The 27910-nt window shown below is 59.5% G+C and overlaps 1 protein-coding gene across 1 annotated transcript; it reads left to right on the top strand.

Annotated features, from left to right (window-relative positions):
- Window positions 1-700: 700 nt before the first annotated feature.
- On the top strand, window positions 701-26575 carry TMEM132E (transmembrane protein 132E). The gene is made up of 9 exons (XM_076354754.1): window positions 701-965; window positions 13746-14643; window positions 15583-15723; window positions 19254-19446; window positions 19691-19834; window positions 23684-23889; window positions 24469-24748; window positions 24830-25021; window positions 25547-26575. Exons 1-9 carry the CDS (start codon window positions 893-895, stop codon window positions 26573-26575), a joined length of 3156 nt encoding a protein of 1051 aa, XP_076210869.1. The 5' UTR covers window positions 701-892.
- The last annotated feature ends 1335 nt before the right edge of the window (window positions 26576-27910 follow it).

Genomic DNA, 27910 nt, shown 5'->3' with positions numbered 1-27910 from the left:
TGCACCCCCCCTCTTTAATCCGGGAGGGGACGGACACACACAGAGAGGAGGCGGGGACCCCCCTCCTTTGCATGCTCATGGCCGGGTGCCCCCGCTTCCAGCCCTCGCAGGGGGGCAGCGGGTGAGCCCCGGCCCACCCCCGGCTGCGGAGCGGCCGCTCCCCGGCCCTGCACCCCCCAAACTTTGCCTTCGGATGCGGGGACTCCGCCGCCGAGCTGCTCCTGCCGCTGATTAATTGCATCTGCCTGGGATTAATTATTCACCCGCCTGCTTTGGGTTGTTTTTTTTTTGTTACCGTTGGGGTTTTTTTTCCTGGGGGGAGCGCTTTAATTCAGCTTTTTTTTTTTTTTTTTTTTAAGAACCGCGCTTGGAGATCTTATTTTTATTCTTGTGCATGGGGGGGCTGGCGACCTGCTAGCCCTGCAGCATCATCCTTCATCAGCGCATCTTTTTTTTTTTCCGGGAGGGGTTACACGTGCTTTTCTCTCCCCCCCCCCGCCGGCTCCTGAGGAGGAAGAGGAAGAGGAGGGGGACCCGCCCCCGCCGTCTGGGCGCTCCCCCGGTCGCCCTGCAGGCACGGGGGGGGGGGGGGGGGGAGAGTTGTGGCAGGTTTGGGGTGAGGGGAGGGGTGGGGAACCGAAGATGGGGTGCTCTGCTCGCTGAGCTGGGGGGGGCAAAGCCGAGCCCCCCCTAACCTGAGCCGGGTCCCCCCCCTCCCCAAATTCCGCCGTTGGCTGCTGCTCCTGTCTCGCACGTGGTTGGATTTAGGGGATTTCTGCAGGTTTTTTGGTGCTTGGCTTGGATTCCTTTTTTTTTTTTTTTTTTTTTTGCCACGGGGGTGGCTCGGGGCCCGCCTGGTCCCCCGGCTTTCTGGCTGCCCCCCCACCTTGCAATGGCCTCTCCGGAGAAGATGCACCCCGGGCCGGCCGCCCTACTCTGCTGCCTCTGTTCCCTGCTGCTCCCCGGTAAGTGCTGCTGGCACCGGCCGGGGTGGGGACGGAATATATATGTTATGTGTGTGTCTGCAATACGGGGGGGGGGGGGGGGGAGGGTTGCACCCATCTCCCCCCTCCAGCCCCATCTGCCCCCCCCAGGGGCAGCCCCTGCCCTTCTGTGCCCAGCTGGGACCCCCCCTTCCCGCAGCCGCCACCTTTCTTGGTCCTCTGTGTCGTTCCCCCCCCAGCGAAACGGGTAAAGATTAGAGTTTATTCCTGGCTTAATAAAATGACAGCTTGTGCTTGCGAGCGCTTGCAGCAGGCTGTTTCCCTGGGCAGGGAATGGGGTGGTGGTGGGGGACATAGGGCGAGGGGTCTTTGGTGTCCCCCCCCAACCCCTCCTGCCCCTTGTCTCCTTAATGCAGAGCTGCTTTAGCAGGAGGATCAGGGGCTTTATCCGCTATTACCCACTCGCTTATCCCCTAGACCCGCACCCAGGCACTTTCCCAGCCTGTGCTGAGTTACAGGGCAAGTGCTGCCGAGGTGGCATCATTTTGGGGTGTGGGGATAGAGGTGCAGTCCGTGCCATCCCTCTGTTTCTTTCTGATCCCCCCCATGGGTTTTGGGGCTGTTGATGCTGCCCCTGCCCACGGCCTGAGCAGGGGGGGCCCCGCTGCCTGCACTTACTTGCCCTGAGTTGCATCCAAATCACTGCCATGCCATGGCCGAGCTGCGGTGACAGCCCAGCCTGCCTCGGTGACAGCCCAGCCTGTCCCGGTGACAGCCCTGGGGATGCCAGCACCTGCTGCTGGGGGCTTTTTTTGGCAAGCGAGGCAGAAGAGGGGTCACGCACCCTGGGGGACATGGGCTGGTTTCTGTGGATGTTTTTTTTGGATGGTTTCTGTGTAAAGCCAAGACCCGCAAATGCCCCAGCCAAAGCTGCTTTCCCTGGCAGCCAGCTTGGCCGAGCCGAAAGCAGGGGGCTGCTTGCAGTTTGGGGGGAGCCACCCAGACCCCTCCTGCTGGCCCAGCTCTGGCTGCAGGCTCAGAATGTCCCTGGGGACTCAGGGCTGCGCTGTCCAGCTCAAATGAGACCCCCCAGGAGCCAAAGGGGTCTCTGGACTGTGCCCGGCTCCATTTCGCACCAACAGCCTGTGGCCAAGGCACTTTTGGGGTTCAGGCAGGGCTTTCTCGGGCATCTGCAGCCCCCCCCGAGGCTCTTTGAGGAGCTTGGGGAGCTGCTCACCCACAGTGGCGAAAAAAGGAGGAGGGGGGACCTTGGGAACATTGCAGGGAGCTGGCAGGGGGTTTCCCCCCTTAAAAAACTCTGACCACAGTGGAGGAACAAGAGCAGAGATGCTCCAGGCTGGCAAGCACTGCAACTTTATGTAGCATCCTTTGGGGTGGCAGATGCTGCCCCCCTCTACCCCGAGACTGGGTGTTTCCTGGGGTGCTGCCCAGGCAGGGTTTGCTGGCAGAGCTCTCTTCTGTGGAACCACCGGGTCGGGGTGTTTGCAGGCAGGGGTCTGGCAGCCAGCAGGGAAGTGTGGTCTCCTTCCGCTCCTCAATTTGCCTGGATGAGATTCAGCCGTCTGGGTTGGTGCTTCCCCACGGTGGGTGCACTGCTGAAGGCGGCTGTCGGCTTTGCTGGCAGGTGATCGGAAATATCCCTGTGGAAGCGATCCATCGGGAATCGCCTCCAGTGCAGGGGCCAGATGTGGCCCCCAGCTCCCCATCCCCTCCTGGGCATTTCCAAGCCCCCCTGTTGCTGCTGGGACACCAACAGCCCTGTGGGTCAGGCCTCTGGTTTATCCTAGGGCAGGATCTGGCCCCTGGGCTGGGGGATGCGATGGGTAGGGGCTCCCCATGGCGGCGATGCCAGCGTGAGGCGGGCGAGGGTGGCCTGTGCTAGATGTGGGGCCGGGGCTCACCGCACTGCTGCGGGAGGATGCCTGTGCCGGTGGGGAGAGAAGCCTCTGCCAGGAGTTTTTCGGCTCTTTTCAGGATGCGCAGCTGCCCTCGCTGCTGCTTCAGCCTTTCCTGGACAAATAAAGGTCTTGGAGGGAGCCGGAAAAAGAGGCTGAGAGCTCCTAATTCTCTCAGCCTTTCTTACAAATCGCTCGGGCTGGCTGCGGGGGTCAGCCAGCGGTGAAGCAGCACCCTGCTCTCCTGCCCGGTGTTTTTTATTCCCTTTTCCCTTGGTTTTTATTTAAGAGCAACCCTCAGCACAAGCCTCGCCCCCGCTGCGCTCCAGGAGCTGCTCGGCCGCCGGCCCTGCATCAGCTGCTTCCAGAAAGGGTTTTTTTGGCACCTCCAGGGTGGGATAGCCCCAGGTCTTGCAGGAGGGATGGACGGGCCCTGGGGCTGTGTTGTGGTGGGGGGTGCTGGTGGTGTGTGCTTGGCACAGTTGTGCTACGAAGCTGCAAGGGACCTGTCAGATACGGCATGGAGGGGGATTTACCCATTGGTTTGTGAAATAACTTGTCCTGTCCATGGGGCTGAGCTGGACTCCTGCATCTTCTCTTTGCTACCCGCTGAGCCTCGTCCCTGCAGCATGCCTCGGTTTCCCCTCTCCTGGAGGCAGCACTCACCCAGAGGCAGTGGTCCAGGGATGCTGGGGTTATTTAGCACCTGTCCTGGCATGCAAGGCGGGCTTGGGGTCCCGTGCTGGATCCTACAGCCCTGATGCCTCCATCCCACTGCCAGTGGGGACGGGGCCGTGCTGCTCTCCCCATATCTCCCACCGGTTATTCCCACCATGGGCAAGTCTCAGGCGTGGGGCAGGGAGTGAAGGACAACACTGTGGCCCGTGGCTCCATCCCTGGTGGGGGGCTCCAGCCAGCACACCCCAACCCCAGCGGCGGGGATATGGACCACCCCCCATCCCCATTTTGGCTCAGAGCATCTCCTGGCTCGGGGATTTTCAGACCAGCAGGTGGAGATATGGAATAACCCACTGCCGAACCGGGAACGTACACCCGGCCTTCGCTCATTTAACGACTGAACTGAGAACGTACACCCAGCGTTTGCTCGTTTAACAGCCCCCATCCTGGCCATGCCGATGGGGTCGGGGTGGCTGAGCATCCTTAGCTCCAGCCAGGAGCAGAGAAGGGGCAATAGGATCTTTCCTCGCCCTGGCAGGCAGGTGAGAGGACAGGATCCGGCCCCTGAACGGGGTTAAACCTGGCACAAGTTTTGCCTTCGGTGCCACAGAAAAGGGTGCCCTTGCATGACCCCAGGGCCCACTCCATCTCCCCCGAGCCCCGATACCTTAAATCCTAGCAGGATGCTTGTGCTGGGATGTGGGGGTGCGAAGTTGGACACCCCGCCGGGAAATTGCCTTTTCTTCTACCCCTTTTGTCCTCTTGGTGTTGTCGAGGAAAGAGAAAAGGATGAGGGATGCTGTTGGCGGCATGATGGAAATCATCTGAGCGATGATTTTGGCGAGCATCAGTTGCAGGTTTTGGCCCTGGGGATTTTGAGATGCGTTAGGTGCCTCGATACCCTCAGCCAGAACCATCCTTTTGTGTGTGCAAGTGTCTGTGTGTGCATGATGCCGCACCCTGGGCTCAGCCCTGCTGCATCGCTGGGGGAAACTGAGGCAGGGCATCGGGTGGCAGCAACCCCCTGGCTGGGGATTGCTCAGCGATTTTTAGAAACCGGGCTATTTTGGGTTTTTTTAAGTGCTACTATGTAATTCACTCCACCATGACTGGCTGCTGAGGTCCCTCCTCGCCCAGCCTCTCTGCATCCTAAAAAGAGGAGAAAAGGAAAAACCAACCCAGCTGGGTCCCTGCAGAGCATTCCTGATGTTGCACCAGCACATCCCAGCTCCATCCCCTCCCGTAGCCCCCTCCCAGGCTCTAACAGGGAGGTGGGCAGCAGGATGCGGCCTCATCCTGGGAGATGCGGGGAGATGATGGGTGAAGGAAGGGGTGCTTACATGGCATAACCTGATTTTTTTTTGGCTCCTGCAATTCCTGGCTGAAATAGCCTGCGATGGGGGTGTGGAGGAATCGGCGACCTGCCCATGTGTTCCCCTCCCGCGTGGCGCCCATCGCTCCTGCCGTACAAGCATCCCATCCATCTGGAAAAGGTCACTCTTGCTAATCTAATCAGAGTCTTTTATTATTAAATACACGGCTCTGCTAACGAGCAGCCCCCTGGGGAGGGAGGTGACTGATCCTGGGATGGGATGTACTGTGATGGGGCCAGGACCCCAGCGGTGCCTTTGGGGACGGGGTCCCTCCCGGGGAGTTTGTCCACGTATGACACCAGGAAGAGAAATGGTTCAATGGTGGAAAGTGAGGCAGGTCCTGGTGCTCCTTGCCGAGGGGAGAGGAGGTTGGAGCTCACCGTTTCCCTGAAAATTGGGAGGTACTGGGTCCTCCAGCCACATTTGAAGGTGGCCCAGTGATCCCCAGACTCGGGGAGGCACCAGCAGGGCTGGGGGATTTATGGGCTGTCACCTCTCCTCCAAACGCCCCGGGTTTGGGATGCAGAGGCTGCTCCTTGGGACGTGGCTCTCCTGGGGACCGGTCCCTTCATTTTTCTTAAGCTGTTGCCGCTCCCTGCTGGGAACACGTCCCTTGCTGACGGCTGGGTGCTGAGCCCCTTGCTCGCTGATCTGGCCTCTGGGGAGGATACCGTAATCAAGGCAATTCGTAATCTTCTGATGAAGCTGCCATCTCCTGCCGGCAAGCATTTTTCCATCGCTTGGACAATATTTGCTATCCTTGATTTTTCAATAGCTCTGCTAAAAGCCCAAGCGGATGCTGCTGGGGTGGCTTTGCCCTTGCTCGCAGGCACTGTCACCTCCCGGCCCCTGAAAGAGTTAATAGGGCAGGTTTTGCCATGATTAAATGGGCTTGGCTGGGCTGGGCTGGGCTCTTCCCCAGGACTGGCAAAAGTTGAGAATTAATTCATTTTTAATTTTTTTTTTTTTTTGAGGAAAAGCTGTGTTTTCCCTCTTGAAGATAAATAAGGTAGAAAATGCAATACCCCCTGCTGCCAGCTCAGTGTGGCTGCTGGAGGCACTCCTCTCTGGGTACCAGCTAAATTAAAAAAAGGAAGGGGATGTATTTGAGTCGTGCGTGTTTGGTGCTGTGCCTGCTTTGCCAGGTGGCAAAGTGCTGAGCTGGTGAAGTCCCCAGCCCAGTGCCTGGCCCCGGCCCTGCTTTTGGGGCCACCGGGTGGGGTCTGGGGCTGATGCTGGACCCCAGCCCCAGCTATGGACTGGGTTTTTCTGAGGCAACTTGAGCTCCTTGAGTGCCTCTGGAATTGGATCCTGCTCCGGCTCCGAACGCAGCCTGACACACGTCACCAGGGGGGAAAATTAATCGGCGTCTAATCAGTCTGAAACGTGTCACTCGGCACAGCCTGGGCTGGTGGTGGCAGCGGGAGGGGGGGACACACAGCCCAAGGGGCAGATTTGGTGTTCAGATTTGGGGGGTGCTGGGAGGATGTTCCTGCTCCTGGCCATGGTGGGAGGGGACAGAGAGGGGACAGGGGAGATCTGAGAAGACATGTGGCTTTGGGGGGGGTCATTGCATTGCCTCTGCACCAACATTGTGATGCCGGGGACTTCTCCCTCGGGAGCTGCTGTCTCTGTCCCTGCTTCCCCAGGCCGCCCTTCAGGGCTCTTCCCTGCTGCTTGTCCTCCCACTTCTGGCTCCCTGGGGGGGTTATTTGGGGAAACCATCCATGCCCGCCTGCTGCTGGGGGGCTGGGGGCTCAGGGGCTGCCGGCTTTATCCGGGCTGCCCCCCCACTGCCTTTTGGAGCCCCCAGGCATCCCTGTGGACATTCATGGTCAGGCACGTCCTCATCCTCCCCCCCCCCCCCCCCCCCCTTTTAATTCATTTCTTCATTTTTCTTCCTCCTCCGTAAAGGCCCTCTCCTCCTGTCCCCCGGCCTGTCCCTTGCTGTGATTTGTGGAAATTGCTCTAAAGTAGCTGCCGCGTAAAAGGCTTGCCTGCTCCAGGAATTTATGGCAGGCTGCGCCTCTGCACAGCATATCCCATTTAGGCCATATTTATTTATTCCTTTAGGTTCCTTGCTTTTTTTTCCCCTCCCTTTTAATAATTTCCTGGGGGAAATGCAGAGATCAGCACCACAGCCTGGTGTGGTGCTGGGATGGTTCCCTTTTGCTTAGTGCTGCCGGCCCCGAAATACAGGCTGTGTGCTGGCCTGGGGCTGAGTCCCACCAGCATTTCTTTTATTGCTTCTGCCGGTGAAGCCGGGCTGGACCTTTTGGAGTGGGAGAAGTCTCAAGGATCTAAAAGAAAGGAGAATATAACAGTGCCCACCAGGCATAAGCACAACCCTGTATTAGGCACTAGAGAATCCACTCAGAGCCGGCACTGCTGCTCACAGGAAGGCTTGATTCACTTTTCCTGGCCAGCACCTGCTCAGTTCCTACCCTGGGCTGGTTTTGGGAAGCCTGGACCAGTTTAACCTCCCGGGCTGAGCATTGGCAGTTCTTGGTACCATGGGGCTTCCCAGCTCTGTCGCCCCATCACCGCCGTGGCCGTGGGCAGAGCTGGGGGATGGGAGCATCCCCATGTCCCCACATCCCTCCCTTCCCCGCGGCCGCAGCCGGGGCGTCTCACCGCTGTGCACCGGGGGAAGGTAATTTTACATTTGTAACAATTATTCACTTAATTGAGTTCCAATTAGCTGGGACTGGAGATGGAGGCTCTCAGCGCGTTGGAGGGAAGGGAGAGCTTGTTGTCTTTTATGTCGCCGAAAACAATTTTCAAGGCTCCGGCTGCTGGGAAACATTTCGGAGGTTTCCACAAGGAACCCGCCTATATTTTCTAATTTCGGCTTCTGTTTTATTACTGGCTGTTTTTTTTTCCCTGGCTGCATGGAAGTGTGGAGTGGAAGGGGGCTAATGTTTGGACTGACTGAGTTTTGGGTGGAGGTAGAGGCCTCCATTTCTCCTTTTTGTTGGTTTTTAGGGTGTTTGGGGGTGCTGACCCCACTTGGGTGGGAGTGTAATGCGGCTGGGATCGGTGCTGCAGGGTGGGGAGGGAAAGGGATGGGTGCGATGCCCCGGGACAGGTGGTGAGACAGTGTGTGAGCCCGGCCCTTCCCTGGGAGCCGGGGTTGCCTCTAGCTGGAACATCCAGCTGTTGGGACATCCACATGCGGGAGCTCCAGGTGTGGGACAGCCCTGGCATTTGGGGCCATTGCCGCTTGTGTTTCCCCTTTGCGCTTGGCCCTGATGGCTGTGGGGGCAAAACCTGGACCACCAGATTTTGGGGCTCTGAAGCCTCAGCCGGGGGTCTGCGGGATGCTCGGGGGAGTGGGGTGGCTTTATGCTGGCTTGAAATGAAACTGCAGTTGGGACATCCGTGCTGGTGTCCTGGTGGGGAACAGCCGGGCTGGGCTTCCTCCTTGACAGCTGTGGGGTTTTGCCGTGGTCTCCTGGCTCTCGGTGTTTTGGGTGGACCCGTCACCCCATTGTCTCATCTGGGTGCTGATCCATGTGGGGAAACTGAGGCAGCGGCATGTCCTGCCCTTGTCTTCCTGATTCAGGGGTGGGATCGTCACCTTGTCGCCCTGATATGGGGCAGGATCCGGAAAGGATGGGAGCACTAGTGGTCCCGGCATCACTGGTGGTCCTGGCAGCCCCGTGGGAGGGACATTGCTGTGCGGCCAGGAGGAGAAGCATCCCCTGCTTGCATTTGCAGAGAGCCAGAGATGATAGCTGTGCCCTGGGCTGCTGCAGTTGGCAGGGTCCCGGGGCCCGTGTCCGGGGTCTTTGGCCACTGATGAAATCCTGCTGCCTTTTCATCCTGTGGCCAGGAATCCTGGGAACCGGCGAGTGCTGAAACCCCTCCACAGGAGTCCTGAGCCAGGCTTGAAGCCAGCATGAAGCCCTCTGCTACGGACAGTAACGCAGCTCCCTGTCACACCCCCTGCTGTCCCTCCCCGCAGCCCTTCCCATGTATTTATTGAGGGTTTTTATCATCGTGTCAGCTCAAGTCATTGCTTTATGGATGACTTTCCCAGCTTGCTCTGAGGCGGGACGACCACGGGAGCCCACCCATGATGGGCTGGCGTGGGCCATGGCCACGGTGTGTGGCGGTGGCCTGGCAGGAGACCGGTCAGCTGGGGCTGGTGTCTCACATCACCAGTATTTTGGCATCTCCCTCAGAGCTGCTTTTGGCCCATTGATGCACCAAGCCCCCAGTGCTGCCTGTTAACACCATGAGAGGTTTTAACTCTCCTGGCATGACCTCAAACCTCCCCTCCCTCCTCTTCTTCTCCAGAGCTTTTTCCTATGTGCTCTTCCCCTGCTAAGTGGGGATATACGTGCTGGGAGCCCCCTGCTGCATCCCACGGGATAAGCTGGGATAAAGATCCCCCCTGGAGCGTGGCTAAAGCGATCCCTATGGCAGACGGCTGGGGCTGGGGCTAAGCTGAAGCTGGATAAGGGGAAGAGGAGGAGGAGGTGGCTCTTCGGCCTCGGTATGGTGGATGGGAGCAGGGATGGGGCTGGTGAGGCTGCAGCGGCTGCAGGATGGAGGGGCTGAGCCGCGCTTCCCCCGTGCCCCGTTTGGGGATTTGGGGGCAAGAAGGGAAGGCGAACAAGCCGGTGTCCCCCACCAGCCATAGCTACGTCCAGTCTGTCTGTCAGCCTCTTTTTCCATGTGTCCATCAGTCTGTCTGACCCCAGCATCCCCAAGCAGGGGGGACGGAGCAAGAGGGTGGCCGGTGGTGACCGAAACCCTGCGGTGGAGACCTCGCTGAGAGGGGGATGGGCAGGGGCTTTTGGTGCTGCTTTTTGCAGCAGCAAGACCCCTCGGCCTGGGGGGTCTTCTTGATTTTAGGGCATGGCTGGAGGGTGCTGCTGCTGTCCCTGCGTGGCCTTGCGGGCGGGGGGAGTGGCTCAGCCCATCTGGCTGCGTGGCTGCGGCTGGCACAGGGCACATCTGGCTGGGCAGATGTGGGGACTCGGCAAGGCGGTCGCCAGCAGTTGTGCGTTTCCATCTCCCTCTTTTCCCCCCTGTCCCCACTGTGGGTCGCAGGTCACACTGGCTCCCTGCGGGCTGCCGTGGGGTGGGAAGGAGGGGACACACACTAGTCCTGTCCCATCCCGCTGTGGGGCTGGGGTGGCTCCTTAGCCCAGGGGTTCCAGGCAGCCCCCGGGCCTGTCAGAGCCTGGCCAGGCACGGAGATCTGCTTTTCTGCGGTGCTGAGCTGCAAGGGTGGAAGGACCATATGGTCCTCTCTGTGCTGGCCTAATAAACCTGGGAATGCAGGTCAGGCGCTGCAAATCCCATTAACCGCAGTGGGCTGCAGAGGAAACGGCCGGGGCTTAACCCTTCTCTCCCCCCAAACCCAGCCAGAGGTGGGGACACCAGCAGCCCCCTTCCCTCCCAGGGGCTGCTAGAAACCAGGGCAGGGGCTGGGGACAGCGGTGTGGGGACTGAAGTCTCCTGAGCTGTTTTGCTTGTCTGTCCATCCTTCCATCCATCCTTTCTCCTTCCATCCATCTTCCTCCCATCTCCTGAGCTGTTGTGCTGTCCATCCTTCCATCCATCCTTTGCCTGTTCTTCTTCCTAGAGCTATTCTCTTGCTGTCCAGCCATTTCTGATCTGCCTATCTCCTTACATCCGTCCATCCATGCACCCTCCAGTCTCTCTGCTGGTTCATCTATCCTTATCCACCCTTTCTTCCTTGCTACCTAGCCAGCAGCCATGCATCCATATGTCCATGCATCCATATGTCCATGCATCTCCTTCCTTCCTTCTCCTTCCCTCCCCACCCTCTATCCCTCTGCAGCACAGAGGCTCAGGCTGGGCTGTGATCCACCCTCCTGGCACCCACCCCGGGCTGGGCTAGACCCTCTCCTGGCAGAATTAGTTTACGGCTAAGGAATGGAGGCGCCGATCCCGTCCCCCTCCTGGCGACAGATTACAGCATCATTTAAATGCATTTTGTCTGTGGAAGGAAATAGCTTCTCTGGGTGCCGGCAATCTGCCTGCACCGAGCTAATCGTGACCGTCGCATTAATCTCCATCCCAGCTCGTCCCCGCTCCTTTCCCCCATCCGGCATGGCCAGGGTGCAGGTCTGTGCATGGGCTTGGTGCTGGGACCACCCTGGGTGTACCCACCACAGCAGGGCTTGGCACCGTGGTGCCTTATCTGAGTCGTGCAGGGTCCCCAGCACACGTCTGAGAGCCCTGCCTGGCTGCAGAGAGGAGAGGGGCTTTCCTTGCCCCCCCCGGCGCACAACCCTTATTTGCCATCGGAGAATCCCCATAGCAAGGAGGAAGGAGCCGGTTGCTGGGGGCTCAGGCTGGGGGGTCTCTGCCACGAGCCGGGGCTGGGTGCCAAATTGCAGACAAAAAACTGGCTGCTTTTGCCCTCCCAGTGCAGTGGGTGGCAGCAGGTGCCCCTCACCGGCAGGCGGCTGGGTGTGGGCTGGGTGCTTGCCGGGGCGGCACAGAGGCTCTCCCGTCCCCCCACCCAAGTGACAGGCAGTGACACCAGGCGTTTTGCACCATCCCAAGGGTGGGTTTCGCTCAGGGCCATGCTGGGCATTGAGTCAGGTGGGTTTTGGGTGGGTTTTCTTCGTGAAATGACCTGATCCCCAAACCTCAGAGATTTTGAAGGGATAAAACTGATGCTATTTCAATGAGTCATAGCCTCTTTCCCTGGCTGCCCGTGCCTCCTTCGGTCCCACCGGTACCTCACCCAAGCGGTCAGGCTCGTGTCACTCCAGCTGGTGGATCCTTCCTCTCAAATAATCTCATGCCTTGGAAAAAATCCCCTTTTCTAATTGCTGGGGATGGCAGGAGCAGCCATGGCTGTGTCAACCGGGATGCAGGGAGGACACAAACCTTCACGTTTCATGGCAGAAAGCAACCTCCGTGAGCCGGAGGAGCAGAAAGCCCCTCGCTGGTGGTTATTTCTGAGCAGAGTGGCACCCATGGGTGCTTTCTGGGGCTCAGCACCTCTCCTGCAGCTCCTGGCTCTCCAGGAGGTGGGAAAACGGAGCAGGCAAGGGGGATGGGCTCAGCAGCCAGTGGTGAGCAGGGTTAGTTTGGCAGGTGCCAGAGCTGTGCCCATGGCAGTGCCGGCACGGTGGCCTCACTGGTGATGCCGGCAGCGTGTCCTCGGCATCTGCCTGGCCCCAGGGAATTCGCCGCCTGGCTCTCAGACAAGTTTCATCCCAGGCAGCGTAGCTGCAGATGCTGCCCATCCCCGTATCAGTGCTAAGTGCTAATCCCTTTATGAGCCCTTTAAGCTGCTTAACTCCCCCGTGCCCCACAGCAGAGAGTTCCCCGGGTGGGCTGTGGGGTCCCGCTTCCCCTTTGGCCCCGGGGAGCCCAACCGAGGCCATGCTACTGGCTGGGGAAAGCCCCGGGGTCCCGGCATGCTCCGAAGCCCCTGCTGGGGAAGGAGCCGAGCCGTTCCCGGGAACTGAGCTGTCACATCCGCGCCTTTTGCCGCCGCTTGACACGGGTAATTTGGGCTCTCCTGCTCGGGAGCCGCCTGGGAGCGGTTGCAATCAGCGCCGGGAATGGGGGGTGCAGGGGGCTAGCGGAGAGCCGAGGGGGGCAGGGGGGACCCAGGCCTCCTGGGAATTGCTGGCAGCCGCTGGCGGATGCAAAGACCTTGAGATGTCTTCCAGGCTCCCGCAGCTGCCGGCACAGCATGTGCCATCGGCCCGGCTCTGCACAGACCTCCTTTTGCAGCATCTGCTTTAGCTGAAAGATTTTCAGGGGTTTTCTTTCTGCTTGCCGGCCATGGCAGCAGGGTAGCCAGCTCCCTCCGAGGGGCTCAGGCAGCTCCGGCCCCTGGGAGCGTGTGGCCGGCAGGCACTGCGTGCTGCCTGCGCAGGGGCTGCCTGCTCTGCCTGTATGGTATTTATTCTTTTTTTAAGGCAAAATGGTTAAAATGAAGGGCAAAAGGGGTTTTCTAAGGGCCGTCAGACCTGGGCGCTGCTGGGGTTTGCACAAGGTGGCACCAACATCATCTTCATCACTTTTCCACCAGGCTGTGTCCTTGCGTGGAAAAATTGAGGCTGGGTCAGCTTTGGCACACGGGGACAGCAGCGCATGGGTGGCAGCCCTGAGTGGGTGATGGGTGACAGACTGGCCGTGACACCACCCTTACAGGCAGTCCACAGGGATGGAGAGGGTCTGGGGGGAAGGAGCCGATTTAGCCACCTTCCCCGTGTGATCTGGGAGCTAAAAGCAGGAGGAAAGCCTTGATACTTGGTGGGATCTGCCAGCCAAAAATTAGCCTGGACCTGCCCTATTTTTGGTAATGAGCCTCTGGATAAACAGGGCATCCTTTTCTCTGTGCATTTGGAAGTAGGGATGTAGCCAGTTATGCCCTATTTCTATGAGTGGGTCCATGCTGTTTTGGCCAGTGACTTGGCATGGGTGCCAAGGTGGGTGACCAGTGCTTTGGACTTCCCAGGGGCAATACCGAGGTTGGATATGGCTTCAACACATCCTGGCCCAGCCTTGGGCAGCCCCTGAGCATCCCGCCTCAGCATACGCTCCATCCCATTCCAAGGGCAGGTTTGGTGAGGCTGGAGCCACCCACCAGGAAGCACAATGATGCCTGAGGTCCCTGGGGAGGTCTTTCACAATTTTTTTTGCAGGAGAGAAACCCAACCAGGCTCTCGCTGCCCTTGTGAGGGGTCCTGGGGCTGAAGCACCAGCTCCTTCTCGCTGTGGGGCTGAACCGCTCCCACCTGGGTCTGCTCTCCCTGCTCCGGGGCTCGGGATATGCTCTGGGGGGGATGCCCTGCACTAACCTGCACTCTCCATCCCCTTTGCAGCCCACGCCAAGGGACCAGCCCCCAGCCCCGAGCCTGCCGAGCCCCCTGGCACCGTCATGCTGCCTGTGAGCTACCGCCTGTCCAATACCCGCTTGGCTTTCTTCCTCAAGGAGGTGGGAGCTGGCCCAGTGGGCAACGGCAGTGCCCCGCTGCAGCGCGCCGAGCCCTTCGTTGTCTTCCAGACCAAGGAGCTGCCTGTCCTCAACGTCACCCTGGGGCCCTTCAGCACGGGGCTGGTGCTGCCCAAAGAGCAGCTGCAGCCCTCCAGCACCCTGGAGGTCCCTGACCGCCTCACCGTCAACTGGAAGGTGCGCGCCTTCATCATCCAGCCCCGGCTGGTGGCCAACCAGCCCGTGGTCCAAGTGCTCTTCTATGTAGCCGGCCGGGATTGGGATGACTTTGACGTCACCGACCGGCTGCCCTGCGTGCGGCTCCATGCTTTCCGCGATGCCCGTGAGATCAAGAGCTCGTGTCGCCTGCGGGGCAGCCTGGCCACGTGCCTGGTGCAGGCAGAGCTGCCCCACGCCTGGTTCGGCCCCCCAGCCGTGCCACTGGGCAGGCGGAAGAGCCCTGAGAGCCTGGAGGTGCCAGGTGAGAGCCAGCAAGCCGAGCTGTACTACACCCTGCATGCCCCCGATGGGGCCGGCCAGTGCCTTGGGGAGATGGCCCCCCGCCGTGGGGCCGGGGGGGCCAGGACTGAGGGTCCCACGCAGCACCCGCTGCTGCGCATTGGCAGCATCAGCCTCCTGCAGCCCACCCCTGGGCAGCCCATGCAGGAGCATCGGCTGGATGGCAACGTCTTCATACGCCTGCCCGACAAGCCCCTCAAGCCGGGCGAGGTGCTAAGCATCCTCCTCTACCTGATGTCCAACTCCACGGTGGAGCACTTCACACTCAGGTAAGGTCCTGGGGCTGTCCCCAATCTGGGAGCAGCCGCCTTTCGAGGGGGTGGTTGTTTCAGCTGGGCTGTGCGAAGGCAGCTGCGGGCAGGAGGGAGAGGATGGGGAGGGCGTATTGCATTTAGGGGACCTGCTGGGGGCTGGACTGTGTCTGAGGGCTTTCGGAAGGTGAGGGAGGCCAGAGGAGCTGCCGGCATGTGGTTTTGCAATGTTTTGGGGCTTTGCAGTAGGAGCTTCTTGGAGGGAAGGGAAGGGCTGTCCATCCAGGGTTTCCATCTCTGCGTTGCTGCTATGGACTGCTGCCTTCGCCCTCCCAGTTGCACTGGGATTAGGGCCCCACCAGCAGATGTGGGTTTGTTCACAGCCACTTTGGGGACAAGGTGCAGTATGGCCATGGCGCTGCTCCAGAGAGAGCAGGGGCTCCCCATGTCCGTCCCCCCCCCATCCTACCCCTGCACCCACCTCCTAGTACTGAGCACCCCAATACGGGGAGGTGTGTGGGGGGACTCCCCTTGCTGCATGTCCCTAAGGATGGGGGGATGACCCCCAGCCACATCTCTTCAAAGGACATTTACAAGTGTCCCTGTGGCCACCAGGACAGCAGCGAGCCCCTGGCATGGGGGACACGGCATGCCAGGCTCTCCTGTCTTTCGCCCTGGGGATGCCCAGCCCCACAGGGACGTTACTGTCCTGGGGGACAGCACTGGGGCTGGGGGACCAAACTCCTTCTGGAGGGGTGATGTGGGATACAAAATCCTATGAAAAAGAGGGGCTGGGGTGGTTTCAGCCCCATGGCTGTTGCTCCCAGCCTGGATGATGTTTCCAACGGCCAGGAGGGATCGGGGGCAAAAAATCCCCCTGTGCCTACGGCAGGGTGCCAGGGGGGGTCCAGGGGTGTGCAGGCGTGAGGGTCCGGCCCTGACCGTCGCTCTCTGCAGGGTGAAGGCCAAGAAAGGCGTCAACCTGCTCAGCACCAAGTCGAGGAGTGGGCAGTGGCTGGTGAGCTCAGAGCTGCTGACGGGCGGCAAGCACTCCACCGCTACTGTCGACGTGGCCAGGGCGGATGGTGCCAGGCCCAGGTAGGCGACCCCTCCCTCTCCCCCCACCCCAGCACCGGGAGGGTTGGGGAAATTGCTGGGGTTTGGCCCGGAGCAGTTCTCCCTTTACCCTCACCCTGGGTGTCTGGTTGGCTGCAGTGCCACATGGGTGCTGGCAGGGGAAACTGAGGCATGGCAGTGCATGGCCCGGACTGTGAGACTTGGAGGCACCGAAGGGGGATAAGCAATTTTGGGGTCAAACCCTCAGCCCAGCTGAGGTAGGTCCCGCACCGACATGGGAAGGAGCTTAATTTTGTGTGTGGTTTTTAACCTCGGCCGGCACCGTGCAGCTAGCTAAAGGCCAGGTGAAGGTGGGTTTCATGGCCCGAGGTGGGCAGGTTTGTGGTCAGGCAGGCAGCTGCCCAAGGGCTGTGTGAGGTGGTACATGCAGGTGGGATCTGCTCTGGGTCAACACAGGTGACCAAGCTGGGGCTCAAGCAATGCGCTTGTAAGTCATCGGTACCATTTAGCAGCTGCATCCCTGGCTCTGAGCTGGGATCGCCTGGCCGTGTCGGATGTTGGTAGGCACATGTGGTGGATTTTGGGGCTGAATTGTGAAGCCATGGAGGATCGCCCAGTTTGGGGTGGAAGTATCTTAATTTTTTAAGAAGTTTTAATACCATGAGAGGCAGCAGCTCTTTCCTGACTATCCTGGTGTCTCCTCTGGGAAGGAAGGGAAGCAGTCCCCAGGCAAGGTCCCGTCTGGACCCCAAGGTGATGGATGAGTGTTGGATGGGGAGCACGAACCAAGGCAGCACTTGAGACAGGCAGAGTCAGTTCTGCCCTGCTCGACACAAGGACGGTGCCTATTCCTGGGGCTTCAGGAAAGGCTCGGGTTGGTTGAGGAGGGTCCAGGGGGTAGAAATGAGATTGATCTGAAGGAGTGAGGACACACAAAGCCAAGTTGAAAACCCAGAGGCTGCTCAGCCTGGAGATGGGGAGATGTGGGACTGGCCTGCGAGCACACAGAGGCTGCAAGGGCGAGGGGCAGCTTTGCCCCTTGCATCCATGTGGGCAGGACACAGCGAGCAAGGGCAGGGGATGGGCATGGGCTCAAAATCACTAGCAGGAAAAACTTTCAAGTGCTAGAATGCAATTATTCCCTGGCTATGGCATCTCAATCACTGTGTCTTTGGGGACAGGGAGACAAATGTCTCCAGGAGCTGGGTTAAAGCGAGTTGATGCACTTGAGCTGTTCCTGCCCTCTGTGTTGGAAATATCCCCGTCTATCTGCCCCCCACCCCAAAACTGAGTGAAACTGGGGATGAGCTCTTGCAGAAAGGAGATCCTCGGCTCTGACTGCTTCGAATGTGAGCTTAAAAGCTATCTGCAGAAAACCCCTCCAAAGGGCTTACCCGGAGGGTGGATTCTCCTTTACCCCACACCATTGCTTCCAGACACAAAATGCAACTGCAGCATCCGAGCCCGCAGCCCTGTGGCTGACATCGGAGTGTCCCTGGGGCCACGAGCCCCCCCCATCCTCTGCACGGCCACCCCAGAGCCCCTGCACGCAGCTGCCAGACCTGCTGGCAGCGAGATCCTCTCCTCTCCCCCTTCCCCCTCTCCCTGTCTGCCACCGCCGCTTCAAATCAGCCTGGAAATGTTAGAGACGGAGGATGAATTTAAAGTGATTACAATCACCTTTTAGACAAACAACTCCATCAAATATTAACAGAATGGAAAATATGAATGACTCAAAGCCGTGTTGCCCTCCAGGCTGTACAGCTGGAGGAGTTTGCTTCGCCGGGGCTCTGGGGGCTTTTGGCAGCGCTGGCTGCACGGGGAGGGGGCAAGGGCCCTAAGCTTTGGGGTGATGATGGCCAATTTTGGATGTTTTGCACCCCAGCAGCTGCATCCTAAGTTATTCCCCCAATCTGGGCAGCCTGGCTCTTGTCTGCCATGGCTGAGAGCAGACAATGCTCGGGGAGGGCAGAAGATGGTGGCTGGCCCCTGGCAGGGCTCCTGGGACACCTGGGGGGCACCCTATGGCGAGGAGTCCCAGTGCTGAACCGCCTCTGCCATGAAGCCGCAGCTCTGGTTTGCTTTTGAACTTGGCTCTTCCCGGTTGTATTTAATACTTCTGCATCGGAAGAGGCAGTGAGCAACCAAATCCTCTTCTTCAGACTGGGTGGCCTTTGGCGATAACCCTTGCACCCCCGTAGCTGCCTTGGGGACACAAAGTCCCAGGAGGACCCCACCAGCCCTTGCGCGGCAGCTCCACTGCAAAGCCCGTCATCCCTGCCGTGGGAGCAGGGAGCAGGGCTTGCTGTGGCCTGGAGCAGCCCCGGCTTCTTGCTGTCCCCTTTCTCTGCTCCCTTTCACTCATATTTATTAGATATTTATCAGAGAGAAACCCGACTGTATCCTGCATCCCCAGATCGATGGGACATTCTTGACGGCTGTTACATGGCGCGATGAGAGCAGGGCCGGTCCCAGCTTCCCCTTCTGCAGGGATTTCACCTTTCCTTCCCCCCTCCCTCCTCCTGCCCTGGGGGGGCTTTTGCCAGCTCTGCTGTTCACAGGGGCTCTGGGGTGTCCCCTGGGGATGCTCCGTTTTGGGGGAGCATTGGAGAAGTTTGACTTGGTGGGGGGGTTGAACCCTGAGTCCCCCCAAGGGATTTGCAGGTTGGACACAGAGGTGGGAGGGCAGGATCGCATCTGGGGAGGTTTGCTCATAGGGATGGGGTGTAAGAGCGATTTATGCTGCTGCTGTCTCACCATGTCCAAGCCGTGATGCAAGGACAAGGGACACCAGCTGCTGAGTCCCCTTGTCCTCTTAGACTGGCACTATGTGCGGGGTTTGGCAGTGCTCAGCCTCTCCATCCCGTCCCACCTTGGGGACGCCCCAGGGTTTGCTCCCTGTCTGCTAGCTCTCCCGTGCCTCAGTTTCCCCATGTGATCCTCTTGGAAGGGGCTGTAAAATCAACAGCTTGAGCTGGGCTCTTGTATAGGGACTTATTTGCTGTCCCCAGGTGTGCTGTCCTCCTGGGTGTGGGACACTTGGGGTTTGACCTGTGGGAGATGAGTGTGCAGGCGGGAGCAGCCTGGGGTGGTAAATCCAGCCGCACTGCCGGGAAGACAGCCGGGGAGACGAGGGCAATGCCTGCAGCCACCCGCTGTCCCCCGGGGCTGTGGCCACACACTCACCCTGTGATAATATATCACCCAGCAGCCTTGGGAGAGCGTCCGCTTGAGCCACTGAGGTTTTTCCCCCCGTGGGGAGAGGCAGCGAAATACATTTCTCTCTCCCACTGGGAAGATTCCCATGGGAACTGCAGGTTCCCACTGGAGCAGTCCCTGGCAGAGGGGGAGATCAGGACTGCTGTGTTTGGGAACAAGCATCATGATGGCACCCACAGCATGGTACCCCCAGCAGGCAGGAGGACCCCGAGAAGGGACCTGCTGGGGATGCTCTGCATCACTAGAGGGGACCATCCGATGCTGATTCCGAGGTGTCTGCGGGACCCAGGGCACCCAGCTCACTGCATCCCCCCTCCTGTCCTCCTGCCCAGGGATGGGGATTCCTCCTCCGAGATCATGCAGCTGGATTTTGAGATGGAGAACTTCACCAGCCAGTCGGTGACACGCCGCATCATGTGGCACATCAACTACCGGGGCCGGAATCCCCCGCCTGACCTGGAGAAGGTGGTGACGGAGCTGACAGTCATCCAGAGGGACATCCGGGCCATCGTGCCCCTGGCTATGGTGAGTGGGTTTGGAGTCGTGTCCCTGCCCTCTGCTTAGCTTATCTGGTTTGATGTTGGGGATGGGTTGGGTCCCCCTGAGGGATCTCCCACCAGCCCATCTGCCCTGTAGCACCTATACATCCATACATCCCACCCACACATGGGTCCTTCTGTGCCCCAGGGCTGGAGCAGGAGGGGGGCCAGCTGGGATCAGGGACAGGTTACACTCTAATGTGACAGTCCCCTTTGTGCCCTGTACCCAGGACACAGAAATCATCAACACGGCCATCCTGACGGGGCGGACGGTGGCCATTCCTGTGAAGGTCATCGCCATTGAGCTGAGCGGTGTCATCGTGGATGTCTCGGCTATGGTCGAGTGCAAGTCCAACAATGAAGACATCATCAAGGTGGGTGCGGGGAGGGGGCTTTCATGGCCCTAGCGAGTGGCTGAGCTTCTCCCCAGGGGTGCTGACCCCAATAGTGGTGCAGGCTGGAGCTGGATGAGCTGGGGCTGGTGGCTGAGCTGATGTGCCACACAAGCCCACCCCATCCCAAGCATCATCCCCTCGGTGGCTTCAGTCCACGTGTGCCTCTCCCTGAGATCTGTCAGGAGAAGGACAAGACACTTTGTCACTGTTCCTGGAGAGGCCGTGGGATGCTCCAGTGCTGCGCAGGCTGGCACCAGGCAGCAGCAATAACTATGGGTTATCACGGCACTTAGTGCTGATAAGGTGAAATATTGTCACCTCGCAGTGTAAGCTGCACGTTTCCATCAGTGGCTTCACTTGTGCCTCTGGGTGACATTTATCTCCCATTCGGATCAGACGCTGGGCTGAGCTCTGGCTGGGGGCTGGCCCCAGCGAGGCATGGGGGGACGAGCCGGGCAGCTGGGGACGATGGAGGGAAAAGGGGGGCTGAGGGAGAGGAGCAAGATGGGCTGCATGGGAGAGATGCTGATAAGGCAAATGCAAAAGGCTCGCTGTTGCAGCAGCAGTGATTGCCCACACATCCACCCCAGCCGCTGAGGCAGCAGTCGATCCTCAAATCCAGCCATGATTTTTCCATCACCAGACCCATTCATCCATATACATTTTTCTATCACTGTATGTATCCATCTACCCACCTGCCCGTATTATTTTATCACTATTTCCATCCATCCACCCCTAGACATCATTACCTTCTCCCAAACACCACCCACCCCCCCTCCCTGCATGCACCCAGCCAGCCCACCCTCTCCATGTCCCCACTGCGTTGGGAAGAGGAAGGGAGCCACACTGGGGGTCTGGGCTCTCCCGGGTCCCCCGGGCTGGGTGGCATGGCCCCTTTTCTGCTGGCTGCTCTCCCAGCCGAGCCAGGGATGATGGGCAGAGCCCTGGCCCCACTGCCCTATGCCCCAGCCACGTTGGGACTTGCTCTCCCTGGTGGTCCGTGGGTATGCAGGCTGGTGACAGTCACTGTCACAAACTGTTTACCCAAGTTCTTGACTAAAACTCCGATCTGTGCGATTTACAGCACTGGGGCTAATTTATGGAGACCGGTCCTCCACAGCGTGATAAAACACTGGAGCAATAATACACTTCAGGATGGACTCCAAGACACTTAAACTGTTTAATGTGCTGCCTTTCTACTCATAAATCTATTTACACGCTGTCCCCAGACCTGGGGGGAGCAGACACATGCACACAAGCTGGGATGAATAATGCATGGAGCAGCCCTCCGGCCCCGGCTCGCCTCCCGCTTGCTGCTTGGAGCCCCGTGCAATTTCTCGCTGAGTTTTGTGTTTGTGCCGGAGCTTCGTTTCCAAGGGAGCTCTCAGTTACCTGCTGAGATTGGGGAGTATGATTACAGTGTCAGGGATATAAACCTGTTACATAAATCAAAGCTTACATAGTGGGATGCGCTATCTGTTACTGTAAATAATTTAACAGGAAGGAGGGCTGGGGAGCTGCTTCTCCCCACACCGCCTGTGGCTCAGTGGTGGTTGCTCTCGTGTGTAACGTGGAGGGAACATGTCCTGGACCTGGTGGAGACACGTCTGTGAAGGTGCCAGGGCCACCCGTGAAAGATGGTGGGAGAGTACAGGTGGGAGCTGTCACCCTCATCCCCTTCTGCGGTGACACAGGGGGACTGCCTGTGCTCAGCCCAGAGAGAAGGACCTCATCACCCAAGGTAGCATATAAATAATCCCCCCTCCCTGCCTGTGTTGTGGCCTCGGGGACCGCATATATGTTGAGGGACACACAGGGAGTGGAAGGGCCACCTCTGCCGCCAGTGACGCTCAATGGGAGATGCTCAACCTCACCTGCTATGTGAAATTTCTTAGGAGCCCACCATCCACATCTGCTTGAGGACTCACCAGGAGCAAGTCAGCTCAGTGGGGCTGAGCCTCGGGGACCCTGGTCACCCACAGCCACTGCCGGGACCCCTGGATGGCCAACATGGGGTCCCACCAGCCACGGTGTCTCTTCCCACTCCTGAGGGCCTTGGAGAAGATGTGTCCCCTTGATCCCACGCTTGAGGCCATGTCAAGGGGGGAGCTCCTGGCTGCAGAAGTGGAGCCGGTGGTGCCTTGGCTCGGAGCCCAGGCAGACCTCAGCCTCTCGCTTCCCGACGCTTTGCTGCGAATCCGGGAAGTTTCTCCGAACAAGAGTGCACTTCATTTAAAAGCTAATCTGCAGTCACTCCATCATCAGGACAGGCCTGACGTGCTGGGATTTTTTGTTGTCATAGTTTCAACCCCCCCAGTTGCAAAGCGAGTGGTCCCCAGAAGACGATGCCGGGGGGATTTATTAGCTAAGGTAATGCAAGCAGCAGCCCATCATATTTATTGTGATAAATGGCACAATATCCAGAGCACTCCTTTGCTGGAGGATTTGCCCAGGAGCTCATCTTTATTCAGACGCTGCCCCGCCAGAGATGAGATTGTCTTTTCAGACGTGCTGAGCTGGTATCTCTGATAGGAAGACAAGGAACAAGCCCTCCTGCATTGCACTTCCCTCCCGTGTCTGGGGAGCAGGGACTTCCCGAGGAGCCCAGGTCCCGGGTTCTGCCTCCTCCACCAGCCCCGGGGACCGCGGGCGCCTCACAGTGGGCTCCTGCAGCCAAAGCATGGAGCTCTTGTAGAAGTCAGGCCCTGCTCATGGCCTTGGAAATACAAAGTTCCTGCAGCTGAATGACCACAGGTGCCCAAAGATAAGGTGGGGAGAGAGACAGCGATGCTATCACCTCCGCTGTCAGCTACCGTGCAGGATGGACTCAACCCCTTATCAGCCATCAGGGAATCCACATGGGATAGCAGCTTCTTGGAAATAAGCCTTTCTGTGCTGTTGAGATGCTCGGCGAATCCGAGAGTGCAACTGTGCTGCTGGCTGAGCAAACGGGTTTTATTTTTCCCCAGCAGCAAACAACTCGGATGCAATTCCTGATGGTGTGTGGGGGAGAAGGGGGTCAGGGTTGGGCCATGGGGCCACTGCAGGTGAGAGGTTGGAGCTTCCCAGCTTGGGTGGAGCTTGCCACCCTTGCTGGGAAGGAGAAGGTGCTGTTAACTCTGACTGCCGAAGCCGAAACGTGGGCGATGCTGCAGTGGCATCCTCTTAGCACCTTAATTGGCTCGGATCGGTCGGTAATAAGTGGCCCCCGCAAGATGTATTTATTTTATAACACATTTAACTAATGGCATTTGCATAAATGGGAATTAAAAGAGAAAGAGCTAGAAGATGAACGTGAGGGTTCAGATGGACTCTGGGAAGATCTTCCTGGGGTTAGCAGGAGGGACAGGGATGAGGCACTGGTGGGTACCTGCACACGGGCATGCGGCTGGTCCGTGCTCACTGTCTGTGCCCTCTGGGCATGGGTTGAGGAGATTTTGGGGCAAATGTCCAGGATGAGCAGTTTGCAACCTCTGTGAAGCACCCGTGTATGCTTCTAGCTCGAGTGCGGTAACTGGGTACAATTTGGTGCGGGGGCCAAAGAATGTGGTGCTCACAGGCACCAAATGAGGGTGCCTGCGAGGTCTGGCAGAGGAGCTGGGTCAGGGGGAAGTACATGTTACAGATGTGTTGTGTGTGGGTCCGCGTCTCTGAACAGGGACCTTGGGGAGAAGAGAGCATCCCCGCTCCTGGGGCCATCTTGAATCTGGTACATGCCGGGTGAAATTCTCCTCTTCCGACACTTCCCATTCTCCGGGCAGCCTCCTGCCAGGATCTCTGGTATGTCTGTGGGAGCGTTGCAACCCCCCATCCTCCCTTCTCCCCCAGGTCTCCAGCAGCTGTGACTACGTCTTTGTCAGTGGGAAGGAGTCGCGGGGCTCCATGAGTGCCCGGGTCACCTTCACCTACGAGCACCTCTCTGCCCCGCTGGAGATGACGGTGTGGGTGCCCAAACTGCCACTGCACATCGAGCTCTCGGACGCCCGGCTGAGCCAAGTGAAGGGCTGGAGGGTGCCCATCCTGCCGGACAGGAGGTGGGTGCTTCGGGGCCACTGCGCCTGGGGTCTGTCCAGCCTGGAGAAGGCAAGATGAAGGTGGTAGTGAGGGTCTAATTGCTTTGTTCAGCTACTTAATGATGGGGTTTTAAAGATGGTGGAGCCAGAGTCATCTCAGGGGTCCTAGTGAAAAGGTGAGAGATCATGGACACAGGTTGCATGTTTGTATGGAAGGAGGAAAATTTCACAATGAGGGTGGTCAAACGCTGGAACTGGTGGGGGACATCTATCCTTGGCAATGGTCAAAACTCTAAAGTTAGCCCTGCTTTGAGGTCTAGAGACCTCCAGGTGTCCATCCCAACCTGAGATATCGTGTCCTCTCGGCTGGTTAGAGGGCAGAGATACCAGTGACCCCCCTCGCCAAGTTCTGCTAAAGCCCTCGAAGACCTCATGCGCAACAGGCATCTTTTTGCCCAGGAGCCACCAGTTTTTTCCCATGCTTGGGGAGACCCTGCGTTTTTCCCTGCCTGGCCACCCCTCTCCTTTCCTGGGGTGGGCTGAAGAGCAGCGGCAGGGGGGAGCTTGGTGACGCTGCCCACCCACTGCCCCATCCTGCAGGTCAGTGCGGGACAGCGAGCACGAGGAGGATGAAGAGGAGCGGAAGCAGAGCCGGGGCTGTGCCCTGCAGTACCAGCACGCCACGCTGCAGGTCTTCACCCAGTTCCACACCACAGCAGCGGAGGGCACGGGGCAGGTGGTCACCATGCTGGGGCCCGACTGGCTGGTGGAGGTCACCGACCTGGTCAGCGACTTCATGCGCGTGGATGACCCGCGGGTGGCTCACATGGTGGACAGTTTCACGCTGGCCGGGAGGGAGCCGGGCACCACGCTCTTCAAGGTACCCCCCGGCCACCTTTGCCCCCCTCCGCAGGTTTGGCTGGGGGTGGCAGGCGGTGATGGGCACCCTCATCCCCTGCAGGTAGTCTCCCCGCTCATGGAGGCAGTGCTGGGCGAGACACTGGTGACAGTGGCGGAGGAGAAGGTCAGCATCACGGACCTGAAGGCCCAGGTGGTCTCCAGCCTCTCGCTGTCCCTCCACCCCAGCCCCGGCAATAGCCACACCATCATTGCCCGGACGTCCGTGCAGCAGACCCTCAGCTTCTTCAAGCAGGTGAGGCCAGGGGGGTGCACTCGGGCTTGGGGGGCCTTGTGGGGGACTTGGGGTGGGATGAGGGCTCCATCTGCAAACCTTGCCTCCCAAATCCTGCCCACAGTCATCCTAGGCCCCCACAGCACCCGCTGTCTTCCAGACACCCTAGTGACTCCCAAAGCACCCCAGAAACCTTCACGCAGACCTATGAACCAACCCTGCCCAGCCTGGGGACAGGACACAACCATGGGGAGGGACAAAGGGGTCTGGAAGAAATCCTATACAGTTCCCAGCTCAGCTCTGGTAGCCACATCTGGCACCTCTGGGGCTGGGATTTGGAGAGAGCCTGGTCAAGCATGGGGAAAACTGAGGGAAGAAGAGGCAAAAGGGAAAAACTAGGTGATAGTTGGAAGGAACAAGATGGATGATGGAGGGATAAAGGGTGAATTGGATGGAGAGTAGGATGCAAAGGAGGAGGGATGGACAAACGGGTGCAGGTGGGACTGGCATCGTGCTGGGCAACCGGTGCCTGTGTTGGTCCCGCAGGAAGCGCTCCTGAGCCTGTGGATTTCCTACAGCGATGGCACCACAGCCCCCCTCTCCCTCTATGACCCCAAGGACTACAACCTGGTGGTGAGCAGCCTGGATGAGAAGGTGGTCTCGGTGACCCAGGACCGGGCATTCCCCTTGGTGGTGGCAGAGAGCGAGGGCGCAGGGGAGCTGCTGCGGGCCGAGCTGGTCATCTGCGAGAGCTGCCAGAAGACCAAGCGCAAGAGTGTGCTCTTCACAGCCTTGGCCAGCGTGCGGGTCCACTTTGGGTCTGAGGAGGACCCGACCTATGACTACGACCATGTGTCCAGCAAGCCAGGGCTGGCAGAGACGGGGGCGAGCACCACCCTGCGGGCAGAGGTGGAGAGGAAAGCAGAGCCGAGCGAGGACAGTAGGATGTCCAGTGCGTCTCACCCCACCGAGGACTTCCCCACCATCCCCACCGGCTTCGTCCAAGTGACCAGGGGCCTGACGGACCTGGAGATAGGCATGTATGCCCTCCTGGGCGTCTTCTGTCTGGCCATCTTGGTCTTCCTCATCAACTGCATTGTCTTTGTGCTGAAATACCGGCACAAACGCATCCCACCTGAAGGCCAGACCAACATGGACCATTCCCACCACTGGGTCTTCTTGGGCAATGGGCAGCCCTTGCGGGCTCACAATGACCTCTCCCCCCAGCCCGAGAGCCCCGGGAACCCCCTGGAAAATGTCCAGACCTGCTGCCATGGGGACCACCACAGCAGCGGGAGCTCGCAGACCAGCGTGCAGAGCCAGGTCCATGGTCGCGGGGACGGTTCCTCGGGGGGCTCCACGCGGGATCAGAGCGAGGACCCACTCAACTCTCCCACCTCCAAACGGAAGCGGGTGAAGTTCACCACCTTCGCCACGCTGCCCTCCGATGAGCTGGCCTACAACTCCATCCCCATCGCTGATGAGGAGGACTTGGAGTGGGTCTGCCAGGACATGGGGCTGCAAGACCCTGAAGAGCTTCACAACTACATCCGCAGAATCAAAGAGATCGCTTAACGCAGGGGCAGAGGGGACAGGGCGGGAGGGAGGGGACTGCCATGCTGTGCCACGCCATGCCATGCCGTGCCACACCACGCCCTGCCACACCACGCTGGCTGCTTCCCCGGGGCTGGAGACCCAAATTTGGCTCTCTGTTGCGCGTTCCTTCTTCCACACATTTCACGTCCTCCTCACCCCCTTGGAAGGCACTCCCGGGGGCCTGTTTTCTTTTCTTGCCCTTTAGCGTCTGGTTTTCCCAAGGGAGGCATCAGCGCACGCGCAGCCCCCCAGCCCGCTGGCCCATGGCCAGGGGGAAGCAAGGGAGGTGAGCTGCGGGGCAGGCGATGGATGGGGTCAAAACCTTGGTGTGCATGTCCAATGGCGAACAAGGCAGGACGATGCTACGGGTCCTGCTGTGCAGGGGGTGGAAGAGGGAAGATGTCCCGGTCCCCCCAGGAGCCCATCGGGGAGGTGGTGGGTGGGGGCTTCCTGACGGCAATGTCTGCTGCCTTCACTGCACTCGGTTGCACAATTTTGGTGGTGAATCCTGTTTCAGGGATTCACTGCCCCATGGCTGTTGGGGTGTTGGGGAGCTCCCCCATCCAGAGCCTGCTGCCCCACGCTGTGGGCGATGCTGGGTGAGGCAGGAGGGGAGGGCGACTGCTGGGGGGCTGGAGACTCATGGCCACAGCTCTGGGGCACTGCTGTCCCCATCGCCCACTGCATCCCAGCCCCAAATGCCAGGCTTGCCCCGCTCCCTTTGGCATAGGCCCTGCGGGATGGTAACAGTAATGTTTGCCACAGGAGCATCCCTTGGGGACCACGGGCAGCTGCCTGTGTCACCTCCCCCCAGCTGCCTGGGAAGGGCTGTGGCCCCCAGGCAGGGGCAGTTTGGGGGTGGCCAGCAAGCTTGCTTGCCTGCCCTTGCCTCTCCCTCTGTTCCCAGCTGTGGAACTGGTGCTGGGCCCCCCCCACCCCAGCAGCCCTGCTGGGACCTCCAGGGGCCAGCCCCTGGTTTCTGCCCCCCCCCCCCCCAGTGCCTGGATGCAGCTCTGGGGCTGGGAGGTGGTGCAGGGGCTTCCCACTGCCCCGGGGGTCCAAGCCTGGGTGGGGACACCCACAACCAAACTTGGCCTGGGGCTCCCAGTGCCAGCCCAGTTCCGCTAGTTCCAGCCTAGCAGGGATGCCAGGAGCCAGGCTTAGCCTCCGTGGTGCCTTCTGACTGCCATAACCCAATGCCTCCCCTGTCACCCTGTGCTGGCTGGTGGCAGCTCCCAGCCCCCCCAGCCCAGGGCCACCCCACCTCCCAGCCCAGCACAGAGCATCCTCAGCCAGGTTAACCCTGCGGTACCA

The sequence above is a fragment of the Aptenodytes patagonicus genome, chromosome 17 (assembly GCF_965638725.1).
Source record: "Aptenodytes patagonicus chromosome 17, bAptPat1.pri.cur, whole genome shotgun sequence".
Lineage (NCBI taxonomy): Eukaryota > Metazoa > Chordata > Aves > Sphenisciformes > Spheniscidae > Aptenodytes > Aptenodytes patagonicus.
The sequence above is the reverse complement of the archived record's forward strand: the minus strand, read 5'-3'. Positions and strand labels throughout refer to the sequence as shown.